This window comes from Pogoniulus pusillus, chromosome 26 (assembly GCF_015220805.1).
Source record: "Pogoniulus pusillus isolate bPogPus1 chromosome 26, bPogPus1.pri, whole genome shotgun sequence".
NCBI classification, from domain to species: Eukaryota; Metazoa; Chordata; class Aves; order Piciformes; family Lybiidae; genus Pogoniulus; species Pogoniulus pusillus.
Window position 1 is genome coordinate 1,193,973 of NC_087289.1, and position 12,776 is coordinate 1,206,748.

The 12,776-nt window shown below is 54.8% G+C and overlaps 1 protein-coding gene across 1 annotated transcript in view; it reads right to left on the reverse strand.

Moving 5' to 3' along the window:
* The window catches only part of LEKR1 (leucine, glutamate and lysine rich 1), a 40,712-nt gene that overhangs the window by 24,149 nt on the left and 3,787 nt on the right, over positions 1-12,776 (reverse strand). The window contains exons 3-4 of the mRNA XM_064165050.1: positions 7,476-7,690; positions 258-377 (exon numbers count right to left, since the gene is read on the reverse strand). Of these exons, the coding sequence (XP_064021120.1) occupies positions 258-377; positions 7,476-7,690 (335 nt within the window). The remainder of the gene's footprint in view (positions 1-257; positions 378-7,475; positions 7,691-12,776) is intronic.

Here is a 12,776-nt window from a genome sequence, read left to right on the forward strand (position 1 = left end):
AAACCCCTTCCCTGCCATTGTCCAAACTGCTCTTGCAGCAGAAACACCACAGGGAAGGCTCCAGAGGTCCCTTCCAACCCCCAGAACATTCTGTGAGCACCACCAATCAGCAGAGATGTGTTCCAGTGGCCCATGAAGAGCAAGGAACACCAGGCTGGTTATAAAGTGTCTCCTCCTTGCCTGTGCCTGCACTTCCCTCCAGGCCTTGCACACCCTCACAGGAGGCACAACATCAGCACTGCTCTTTGGCTTCTTACCTGAGCACTTGTGAGTGGTTATAGGCAGCTTCTTTCTCCTCTTGGAAATACCTCAGTTCTTCTTTCATGGTTCTTAATTCATCTTGCTTCTTTTTCAGTTCCACTGAGAGGTTTTTCAGCCTACAGGGAGACAAAAAAAATATATCTACATAAATGATAGACTCATAGGAAGGTGAAGCCTTCAGCACCCTCACACCAAAGAATTTTCTCCTCTTCAGATGTAACCTCCTGGGTTCCAATAACCCAGGAAATGATGATCTGCACTGCCAGCCAAGCTCTGACATCTCTTTCATGCTGAAAGCCCTTTCTAAGGTGCCAATCACACATCCCAGGCTGAGGGATCTGCTCTTCACTGCTGGGAGAGGAAGGTACTAGTTTAGAGGCTGCAACTCCTCTAAGCAGGAACTGGATTCATAGAAGCACAGAATGGTTTAGGCTGGAAAGGACCTCAAAGCTCAGCCAGTTCCAATTCCCTCTCACTAGAACAGGTTGCTCAAGGTCTCATCCAGCCTGGTCCTGAACACCTTCAGGGAGGTTGTGGAGCACAGAAGCACCCAATGTGATCTTTGATCACATTGGGTGCTTCTGTGCTCCACAACCTCCCTGGGAAACCTGTGCCAGTGTCTCACCACCCTCAACCTGTGCCAGTGTCTCACCATCCTCACTGCCAACAATTTCCTCCTCCTCTCCACTCTCAGTCTCCCCTCCCCCAGCTCAAAGCCTTTGGATCTCTCATCCTGGCACTCCCAACCCTTGACAGAAGTCCCTCCACAGCTTTCTTGCAGCTCCCTTTAGCTACTGAAAGATTCCTCTATGAGGTCTCCCCAGAGCTGGAGAGGGACTTCTTTTCCAGAGCTTCTTTTCCAGCTGGGGAGGGACTTTTGACAAGGGCTTGCAGTGATAGGATGAAGGTGAATGGATGGAAGCTGGAAGAAGGGAGACTGAGAGTAGAGATGAGAAAGAAATTCTTCCCAAGGAGGGTTGGGAGAGCCTGGCACAGGTTGCCCAAGGAAGCTGTGGAAGTTTCCCCTCCCTGGAGGTGTTCAAGGCCAAGCTGGACAGGAGAAACTTCAGCACAGATTGCTCAAGGCCTTGAACACCTCCAGGGAGGAACCATCCACAACCTCCTTGGGCAACCCAGGGAGCTGTTAGCTGTAGGTAACTATTCCAAGAGTCTTCTAGCCCCAAAAATAGAAGCACAACGAGACAGAGCTGTTAAAAACCAGTCCCTTGGGAAGCTTTCAACACTTCTTCTGCTGCAGGCAGAGTCAATGAAGCCATTTGCCTGCTGCTGACTCACTGTCATGAGTAAATAAATCATGTTTGCATCTCCAAACACTTTACAGAGGTAAAAATGGCAGCAGCTGGCCTTGCTCTTTGCAAGTGAGAATGGTTCAGAGGAGAAGAACTCAACAAAATGAAGCCCTGATCTTAATGTGCAGGAGGTGCTGTTAGCAGATCAGCTGAGAAGGCTTCAGGGAGACCTCAGAGCAGCCTGCCAGGAGCTGAAGAGGGTATAAGAGGGCTGGGGAGAGACCTGTGAGAAGAGCCTTGAGTGCCAGGGTGAGGGCAAATGGCTTTGAGATGGGAGAGGGGAGGTTGAGAGTGGAGATGAGGAAGAAATTGTTGAGAGTGAGGATGAGGAGAGCCTGGCACAGGTTGCCCAGGGAGGTTGTGGAGCACAGAAGCACCCAATGTGATCTTTGATCACATTGGGTGCTTCTGTGCTCCACAACCTCCCTGAAGGCATCCAAGACCAGGCTGGATGAAGCCTTGAGCACCCTGGGGCTGGTAGGAGGTGCCCCTGCCCATAGTACCTGGATGATCTCGAAGGTCCCTTCCAGCCTAAATCAGGCCAGGATTCTCTGCTGGGGGTCTGCATGTCTTTGAGGGCAAGATCCATCCGAGCTGGGCACATCAACCTCTCTGGGAGGTCTCAGCAGCTGCTGGATGTGGACCAGAGTGAGGGAAGAAATCTTTGCTGGCTTTGCCCACCTCAAACCCCGTGGGGAATTGCCTTGTTGTCCTCTGAGAAGATCAGAGACAGATGCTCTGGTGCAGACTGGAGAAGAGAAGGCTCCAGAGGGAGTTTCTGGCAGACTTTCAGGACTTAAAGGGGCCAAGAAGAAAGCTGAGGGCAGCCTTTTGAGCAGAGCTTGTTGTGACAGGACAAGGGAGAAGGAAGAAAGGCCTCCAGAAGGTCTCCCAAGAAGTTCCATGTGAAGAAGAGGAGAAACTTGTTTGCCTAAAGGGCCTCTTCTGTCTCTGATCAGCCTCTTTGAGTCCTGCAAGGCCACTAGAAGGTCACCCAGGACACATTCTGTGATTCTGTGCTCCACAACCTCCCTGGAGGTGTTCAAGGCCAGGCTGGATGAGGCCTTGAGCACCCTGAGCTAGGGGAAGGTGCCCCTGGCCCATGGCAACTGAGTGATCTTGAAGCTCCCTTCCAATCCTGTGACTCTCTGCCTAGGCTGAGGTCAGCAGTGAGGGCCAAGGGACGTTTTCACCACCTTCCTGTCAGCTGCACTTCAAAGAGCCAGAGGAGAAGGCAGGAAGATTTGCACTCTGCCTGCTCTCATCACTGTGAGGAGGGTGACAAATAAGCATCTTCTGGTGCTGTTTGGCAGCAGTGGGAAAGCTTCACTGGCTCCTGACAGGAGGAGAGGAGCGTGGGAACACTCTGATCCCATCTCCCCTGGCCTCCAGCTCACATCAGCTGTGAAAATCAAACACCCTCTCTCTGCAGCCAGCATAGCTGCTTGCTGAGCACAAGGAGGAAGCCTGCCCAGAGTGAGAGTTGTGATTGTTAAGATGTTAACTGCTGCTGCTGACAAGGAGATGGGGGGGAAGAAAGGAGGAAGGAGCTGCAAGGGCTTGTGGCCAGCAAACAAACAGACTCCTTGTCCTCAAGGCCATGACAAGAGCAATTATCCTGTTGGCCTGCATTAAGAGGTTGCCTTTCACAGAAGTTAAGGGCAGAAGGAACAACCTTTGCAGCCTCTCTCTGAGTCCCAGCAGGAGCAGCTGAAGCCTGCCTGAGCAATTGCCTCCCCTGGTCCCTGCAGGCAGCAGGGAGGGAATGCCAGAGGGGGCTGGAAGGTGCTGTCAGGGGCAGAGGGTTTCACCGAGCTGCTTCAGCTCCAGGATGTGCTCAGAGCTGCTCCCTGCTCCGTTTCACTTCAGCATGTTGCCTGCCTTCCAGCAGATGAGTTGGTGCCCAGCCCTAGGAGGAAGCTGAGCAGCACTCAGCAGCTGGGCACGGGGCAGCTCAGTCTGAACCTCACTGCAAACAGCCCCCACAGACCTCCTCACAACCAAACAACCTTCTCCTCCTGTTCAGATGGAACCTCCTGGGTTCCACTGCCCTTTGTGCTGTCCCTGGGCACCACTGACAAGAGTCTGGCCCCAGCCTTTAGCTCTTGCTGAGCATTGCTCAGATGCGCCCTGGGCAGCCTGCTCCAGGCCTCCAGCACCCTCACATCAAAGGATTTTCTCCTCCTGGTCAGGAATCTTCTGTGATGTAAGAAACAGGAGTTAAAATGGAAATTGCATCAAGCTTCTGGAACTTCATCAATTCCTGCTGGAGCTCAGGAGGTTCCTCTTTGCCCAACTCTCCAGCCTGCCCAGGCCTGGCCTCTTCTTCTTGCTCCCTACCCTTCAGATATTTATAGACATTAAGATCCCCTCTCAAGCCTTCCCTTCTCCAGGCTAAACCAGCCCCAGGCTTGCCAGCAGCTCCCCTCCATCACCAACTCATCACAGAGTCACAGTGTAAGGGGCTGGAAGTGAGCTCCAAAGCTCAGCCAGCCCAACCCCTGCCAGAGCAGGAGCACCCAGAGCAGGTCACACAGCAACACAGCCAGGCAGGGTTTGGATATCTCCAGAGAGGGAGACTCCACAGCCCCCCTGGGCAGCCTGCTCCAGGCTCTGGCACCCTCATAGGGAAAAATCCTCCTCATGCTTACATGGACCTTCCTCTGCCTCAGCTTCCACCACTGCCCCTTGTGCTGGCACTGGCATCACCCAGCAGAGCCTGGCTCCAGCCTCCTGCACTCACCTGCACACATTGATCACCACTGCTGAGATCACCTCTCAGCCTCCTCTCCTCCCAGCTCCCAGCCCCAGCTGCCTCAGGCTCTGCTCTAAGAGAGATCTTCCATTCCCTTCAGCACCTTTGTGGCCCTGCACTCACTCAAGCACTTCTATTCCACAGCAGCAGCCACACAAGAAGCAAACTCCACTCAAGTGACCTTTGTTTGCTCGGTGCTCTCTCCCTTGCCAGGCTATTCTGGAAGCAGTGACAGCCTCCTCCAAGCATGCTACCACTGCCCAGCCCCTTGCAGGCTCCCAGGACAAGCCACCACAAGTCATTGCTGGGCAAGGGCTGGGTGGGCTGGGAGCTGAGGTGCTCCCAGCACTGCCCAGGCACTGCAGGCTTGGAGGACAAGTTCAGACTTTCCCCAGCCCAGGCTGCTGGTGCTATGCTAAGCAATCAGGTTGCACAAAGGCAGAATTTGGGTACAATTCAACACACAGCACAGCCATGGCCTGGGCTGCACCAGCACACGTGTGAGCAGCAGCACAGGGAGGGGATTCTGCCTCTCTGCCCACACCTGCAGCACTGCCTCCAGCTCTGGGGCCCCTCAGCACAAGAAGGACCTGGAGCTGCTGGAGAGGGTCCAGGGGAGGCCATGTGGGCTGGAGAAGCTCTGATATGGGGACAGGCTGGGAGAGCTGAGACTGCTTAGCCTGGAGAAGAGAAAGCTCCAGGGAGACCTTAGAGCAACCTTCCAGTGCCTGAAGGGACCCCAGGAGAGCTGGGGAGGGACTTCTGCCCAAGGCATAGAGAAGGGCTGGACCAGGGCCAATGGTTTTGAGCTGGGAGAGGGGAGAGTGAGGGTGGAGATGAGGAAGAAGTGCTCGAGAGTGAGGGTGGGGAGACGCTGGCACAAGTTGCCCAGGGATGTGGTTGAGGCCTCATCCCTGGAGGGGCAGCCTGCTCTGGTTGGAGGTGTCCCTGCTGACTGGAGAGGAGTTGAACAAGAGGACCTTGGGGGTCCCTTCCACCCCGATGCAATCTGTGACCCTGAAGGTCCCTGCCAGCCCAAGCCATCCTCTGACCCTATGAATTTATATTACCTTTAAGGGTTTACTGTTTACACCTCCATGCAGGAGTGAGGAGAAGTCTCACAGTGGTAAGTGACAACGATTTCCTCTTGCTGGAGTAGTTAAAACAACACCAGCAAAGGCTTTCAGGGATCCCTGCTTCAAGAGGGGCAGGGACTTGCTGGAGAGGGCACAGCAAAGGGCTGCAAAGCTGCTGAGGGGGTTGGAAAAGCTCGGTGAGGAGGAAGGGCTGAGAGTTGGAACTGCTTAGCCTGGAGAAAAGCAGCCTGAGAGGGATCTCATCAGTGCTGCTCAATACTCACAGGGTAGGGGTCAGGAGGCTGGAGCCAGGCTGTGCTCAGTGGTGCCCAGGGACAGGACAAGGAGCAATGGACACAGCCTGGAGCATCAGAAGTCCCATCTAAGCATGAGAAGAACTTATTTAAGGGTGACAGAGCCCTGGAAGGCTGCCCAGAGAGGTTGTGGAGTCTCCATCTCCGGAGACATTCCAAACCCAGCTGGCTGCATTCCTGTGTGACCTCCTCTAGGTGACTCCGCCTCGGCAGGGGGGTTGGGCTGGATGATCTCTGGAGCCTCCCTCCCACCATCCTGTGATGCTGTCAATCTCTTTACAGCAGCTCTTTGAAACAGGACTCACTAGGTGCTACCTGGACACCTCTGCACAGGTCTAAACATCAGAGGGCATTTGCTGCTTGTCACACTCCTGACATTCAGCACTACCACACCTCCAAAAAGCACCTTCAGTAATGAAATCTCTTCTGGCACTGCTCCTTCCAGCCCTTCAGGAAGAGCTCTCCTGCAAGCATTCTGGCATCCAAGTGATCTGAACACGAAAGCAAACATGACAGAGCTAAATCAAATCACTCCAGTTAGCTGCAGGAAGGTTTAGTTCCCCTTCTGATAGGATCCCCAAGGGTAGGGAACTAATTTCTGCCAAAGCTCAGCTTCCCAGGCGGCTTTTAAGGTTAACCAGAGGCACAAACAACAGCAACACTTCAACCTAAAAGGGGATCAGAAAACCCAAGAGTCTGCACATAACAATGAAGATTAAATCTCTTGGTCTAACAGAGAGGAAAGAGAAAAGGTGCATCTGGCTTCTGCTGAACACAGGCAGCTTGGGAGGACTGCTTCACAGGAACCAGAAGATAGGAGGCTGAGCACAGGGTAACAAGAAAGACCCAGGAGAGCCAAGAGGAGCTAAGGAATATTTCAGCAAGTTAACTTAAGGAGGCTCAAGAGTAGATTCGTGGCTTGAATGAAAGTCTGCTGAAGGTATCAAGAGCAGTGTGGGCACAGGGCAAGGGAGGGGATTCTGCCCCTTGGCTCTGCTCTCCTCAGACCCTACCTGGAGCCCTATGTGCAGTTCTGGAGCCCCCAGCACAAGCAGGACATGGAAGTGTTGGAGCCAGGCCAGAGGAGGCCACCAAGATGCTGAGAGGGCTGCAGCAGATCTGCTCTGAGCACAGGCTGAGTTGGGGCTGTGCAGCCTGGAGAGGAGAAGGCTTCCAGGAGAGCCTGGAGTGGCCTTGCAGGATCTGCAGGGGGCTGCAGGAGGGCTGGGGAGGGACTATTGAGAAGGTCTGGGAATGAGAGGAGGAAGAGGAGGAGGAATGGGTTTGGAGTGGCAGAAGGGAGATTGAAAGTGGCTGTTAGGAAAGGGTTCTTTGCAGTGAGGGTGATGAGAGACTGGCACAGGCTGCCCAGGGAGGCTGTGGAGCACAGAAGCACCAAATGTGACCTCAAAGCTCATTCAGTTCCAATCCCCTGCCATAGGCAGGGACACCTCCCACTAGAACAGGTTGCTCGAGGCCTCATCCAACCTGGTCCTGAACATCTCCAGTGAGGGAGCAGCCACAACCTCCTCCAGGTGGGGTGTGAGGAGAGCAGAGCCAAGGGGCAGCATCCCCTCCCTTGCCCTGTGCCCACACTGCTCTTGCTGCAGCCAGCACAGGGTTGTGTCTGGGCTGCACTCCCACTGCAGGCTCCTGTGGAGCTTTGCATCAGCCCAGACCCCCAGGTCCTGTTCCTCAGGGCTGCTCTCAGCCACTCCTCACCCAGCCTGGAGCTGTGCTTGGGGTTGCAAGCTCTGACCTCTCAGCTTTGGCTTGGCTGTCAGCTCGGTAGTGTTCCAGGCCTTGGTAAAGGGACTGCAGCTCTGCTTGGAGTCCTTCCTCTCGTTCCAGGCTTCCCTCGTAAACTTTAATCTCTTTTTCCATGGCTTGGACTTTTTCTTGCATCATTTTGAATTCGTGAAGGATCAGATAGCTGACCCCGCAGTATTTACACACTGTCTGGTCCCGGGGCATCTAGGAGCAAGAGAAACATTGGCAAGGTCGTTAAGCAGCAAGTGGAACAAACCCAACCCCCCCGAGTGACACTAACTGCTCATAACACTAAATCTGGATGCTCCACTTCCTGCTCCGCAGCACTTCTGGGCAGATAATGTTGTTGCTTTCATAAATTAAGAGCAAAAGGCTCCACCAGCAAGATGAAACGGAGCTGGAACAGCATTTTCTGGCTTCCTGCAAACCTCACCAGAGAGATCAGCTATGGAATTTCCTGCAGGGGAACTCCCACTGCAAGCCCAAGCTGAACGGCCTCTGGGTTGTGTTCAGTCACAGAGTGGTTGGGCTTGGAAGAGACCTTTAAGGTCATTCAGTCCAACTGCTCTTTAGCTGTGCCAAGGCTGGTGCCAAACCATGGCCCTCAGCACCACAGCCACACAGCTTTCCAAACCCCTGCAGGCATGGAGACTGCACCACTGCCCTGGGCAGCCTGGGCCAGGCCTCCACAGCCCTTCTGGGGAAGAAACTGTTCCTCATGGCCAACCTAAACCTCCCCTGGGGCAGCTTGAAGCTGTTTCCTCTCCTCCCAGCACTTGCTCCTTGGGAGCAGAGCCCAACCCCAGCTGGCTGCAGCCTCCTCTCAGGGAGCTGCAGAGAGCAATGAGCTCTGCCCTCAGTCTGCTCTTCCCCACACTGCACCCCCCAGCTCCCTCACAGCTCCTCCCCAGCCCTGCTCTCCAGACCCCTCTCCACCTTTGCTGCTCTACTCTGGACCTGCTCCAGCCTCTCAGTGTCCTTCTTGAAGTGAAAGGCCCAAAACTGAATTCAGTACTCAAAAAGCAGTCTCAGCAGTGCCTGGTCCAGGAGGACAATCCCTGCCCTGCTCCTGCTGCCCACACCACTGCTTTTCCAGGCCAGGCTGCTGGTGCCCTTCTTGGCCACTTGGGCACACTCAGCTGCTGCTCCAGGTCCTTTCCCACCAGGCAGTTTCCAATCTCTCTGGCCCAAGACTGGAGCCTTCCTGGGGTTGCTGTGTTGAACCTCATCCCACTGTGCCCATGGGTTCAAGCTGGCCACGGCCCTTTGCAGAGCCTTGTGCCCTGCAGCAGATCCACACTGCCACCCAACTTCTTGGCATCTGCCACATCCAGCTGGCAGCTGTCACCAGTGGTGTGCCCCAGTGCTGGGCACAGTCCTGGTCAATATCTGGACCAGAGGATTGAGTCCAGCAGCAGCAAGTTTGCAGATGACACCAAACTAGGAGCAGCTGTGGAGCTGTTGGGGGGTAGCAGAGCCCTGCAGAGGGACCTGGCCAGGCTGGATGGGTGGGCAGAGGCCAAGGGGATGAGACTGAACAAGGCCAAGTGCAGGGCTCTACACTTTGGCCACAGCAACCCCAAGCAGTGATACAGGCTGGGGCCAGAGTGGCTGAGAGCAGGCAGGCAGAGAGGGCCCTGGGGGTGCCTCATTGCTGTCTGCAGCTCCCTGCAGGGAGGCTGTAGCCAGGTGGGGTTGGGCTCTGCTGCCAGGCACCCAGCAACAGAACAAGGGGACACAGCCTCAAGCTGTGCCAGGGCAGGTCTAGGCTGGATGTGAGTAGGAAGTTGTTGGCAGAGAGAGTGATTGGCATTGGAATGGGCTGCCCAGGGAGGTGGTGGAGTCTCTGTGCCTCGAGGTGTTGCAGCCAAGCCTGGCTGGGGCACTTAGTGCCATGGTCTGGTTGGTTGGGCAGGGCTGGGTGCTAGGTTGGGCTGGCTGAGCTTGGAGCTCTCTGCCAGCCTGGCTGACTCTATGGCTCTATGACAATGCTGTGCTTTACAAAGTTCATCCCTCATGAGCTTGTGCTTGCCTGAGGCAGAGGAAAGGTTATTTCCTGGGGGGTGTTGACAGCTCCCATCCAGTGTAGTAGCCAGGCTGAGGAAGTGAAGAGAATGATGTAACCCCAACGAGCCAGGGACCAATGCTGATGCTGGAGTGGCTGTGAAAAATGTAACCCATTTGCGAGGCATGAAGCATTCAGGGCTGATGAAAGAGCCCCGGAGCACTTGGAAGACAGAGGGAACTGAAAGATCATCTCTTAAACTGAGAGACAAACTGGGAAATGAGCAGACAATTCAGCTTTGCAGTGAGCAAGGCTTCATGAAGACCAACAGATCAGAGTCACCTGAGTGCAGTGTGGACTCAGGAGCCAGGGATCTCACTCACTTTCTGGCTACTGCTTTTAGCACTTTCACTTCCTGAGCAAAATATTCCTTGTGTCAAGTGACACCGAACTGAACCTGCCCAGGAAAAGAGGCACTGAGTAAAGAAACCAAGCAGCCCAATGCCAAATGCTCTGACAGGGCAGTGAGGGAGAAGTCAGCATCAACATTTCAGAGTCCTAAACCCAACAGGTTGGATCCTGGGTTTGGGGCCTACCAGAAATGCAATGAACCACAGAGGGTTCAGCCAGGACTGAGAGGACACTCAGAACACAGCCGAAGAGACAACCTCAAAGCAACAAAGAGAGCAAGGCAGCAGAGAGCATCCCAGCAGGGTGGCTTGGAAGGGACCTCTGGAGCTCAGACAGTCCAAGCCCTGCCAAAGCAGGGCACCCACAGCAGCTTGCCCAGCAGCACAGTGCCCAGGGGGGATTGGAAGCTCTCCACACAAGGACACTCCACAGCCTCTCTGGGCAGCCTGCTCCAGGCCTCCACCACCTTCACAACAAACAACTTTCTCCTCCTGCTCAGGTGGCACCTCCTGGGCTCCACTTTGTGCCCACTGCCCCTTGTGCTGTCCCTGGGCACCACTGAGCACAGCCTGGCCCCAGCCTCTAGCCCCCTAGAGCTCGTTTAGCTGTTGCTGAGCATTGCTCAGCTGCCCTCTGGGGCTGCTCTTGTGCAGGCTCTCAGCCCCAGGGCTCTCAGCCTTTGCTGCTCCCAGAGCTGCTCCAGGCCCCTCAGCAGCTCTGCAGCCTGCCCTGGGCTCTCTCCAGCACTTCCCTGTCCTTGAGCCGAGAGCCCAGAACTGGACACAGGACTCCAGATGTGGCCTGTGGAGGAACAAGAGAACCTCTCTTGAGTCTGATCCCAGCCTCTTGCCCCCTGCCCTTTAGGTATTGATCAGCATTGGTAAGGATGGAGGCAGGAGAGATGGAAATGGGTGGCAGGTGGAAGAGCAGCTGCCTGCTTGTGAACAGAGAGCTTCAAACACACTTGAGCCTCTGCTGCAACTCTCAGCTGCTGAAGGGGTTTTAAGACAGCAACAGACCCCAGAGAACTGGGAAAGTGCAGATCTGTAGAGATCTCTGCCAGAGAATGCCCAAATCTCTGGGTTTACAGAAGGAAAGAACCACAAAAACCCACATGTTGAGCCACTGGGGTTAAAAGAAATCAAAAGGAAGAAAACAGCCTTCAAAAGCTCTCATCTAAGGCCTCATTAGCCCCAAATTCCATCAACTGCAGCACTTTGAACACAGCTTCATTACACACATGGTATTCCAGGGTGCCCTGGAACCCTCAGGCTAAGCTTGGTTCCCCCCTGTCTTCTTCCAGCCCAGTGTAAACCACTCCCTGGGTGCAGTTGCTCTGAATTGAGTTGCAAAGCCCAAGTTTGTTTTTGCTGGCAGCTGCAGAGTGTGCTCGGACATGTGAAAGTGTTCGGGGGGGGGAAGCAGCAGCCTGCTCCAGAGCCCTCAAATGACTGCAGGGAGGAAAGGCACAAAACGAGCTGTGAGGAGCAGCACAGGAGGAGGCCCCTCAGCCCCAGCAGAACATTGTGCTCCCCTGCAGCACTGCTGCTGCCCTTCACATATCAGCAGTCACAGCAAGTTCACCCCTAGGAGGATTAAAAACAAACTCAGCCAATGCAGGCCCTGAACTCCAAAGCTTTTACGCAAGGGCTGAGACTTTTTCGCTTTCCAGTTGCCTTTGGTGACACAACTGAAAAGCAAACCAGCACTAAACCATTGCAGCCCAGCAGGGTGGGGCTGGAAGGGACCTCTGCAGCTCAGCCAGTCCAGCCCCTGACAAAGCAGGGCACCCACAGCAGCCTGCCCAGCAGCACAGTGCCGGAGGGGGTTGGAAGCTCTGCACACAAGGGCACACAAGGACATTCCACAGCCTCTCTGGGCAGCCTGCTCCAAGCTTCCAGCATCCTCACACCAAACAACTTTCTCCTCCTGCTCAGGTGGCACCTCCTTGGCTCCACTTTGTGGCCATTGCCCCTTGTGCTGTCCCTGGGCACCACTGAGCAGAGTGTCCCTGCTGGCAGCACACACACACACTCCCCTGTCCAGTCACAGTGCTCCCTGTTTCATTTTCTACTTCTTCCCAGCTCTGCTTTCCCCCGATGCTGTTCTCCTTTGAGTTTCAGAAGGTGATACCATCCCTGTGAGCAAAGGTCAGTGAGGAAATACGCACTCAAAACAAGAGGCATTTGACCAGGGCAGGGAGTGACAGATGAGGGCTGATGGCCTCAAACAGGAAGAAGGTGAATTGAGAGGAGACATGAGGAGGGAATTCTTCCCCAGGAGGGTGCCGAGGCACTGGCACAGGTTGTCCAGAGAAGCTATGGAGGCTCCAAGGCTGGAAGTGCTGAAAGCCAGCTTGGATGGGACCTTGAGCAAGCTGGGCTAGGGGAAGGTGTCCTTGGCTGTGGCTGAGGGTTGGAACTAGACTGATAGAATGGTTGGGGTTGGAAGGGACATTGGAGCCATCTAGGAAATGGATGACCTTTAAGGTGCCTTCCAACCCCAACCATTCTGTCAGACTATGAAGTCCTCTCAGGCTTTTCCATGAAGGGTGTGGACACATCTCTTGCTCAGCTCAGCTAGATGAAACTGATGAGGCAAAGCTGCAAGGAGTGGCTGAGGCATCATCAGCGCAAAGGGCACAAAGTGGAACACAGAAGCTTCCACCTGAGCAGGAGGAGAAAGTTGTTTGTTGTGAAGGTGGTGGAGGCCTGGAGCAGGCTGCCCAGAGAGGCTGTGCAGTGTCCTTGTGTGGAGAGCTTCCAATCCCCCCTGGGCACTGTGCTGCTGGGCAAGCTGCTGTGGGTGCCTGCTGGAGCTGGGCTTGGACTGTCTGAGCTCCAGAGGTCACTTCCAACCCCACCCTGCGTGGGT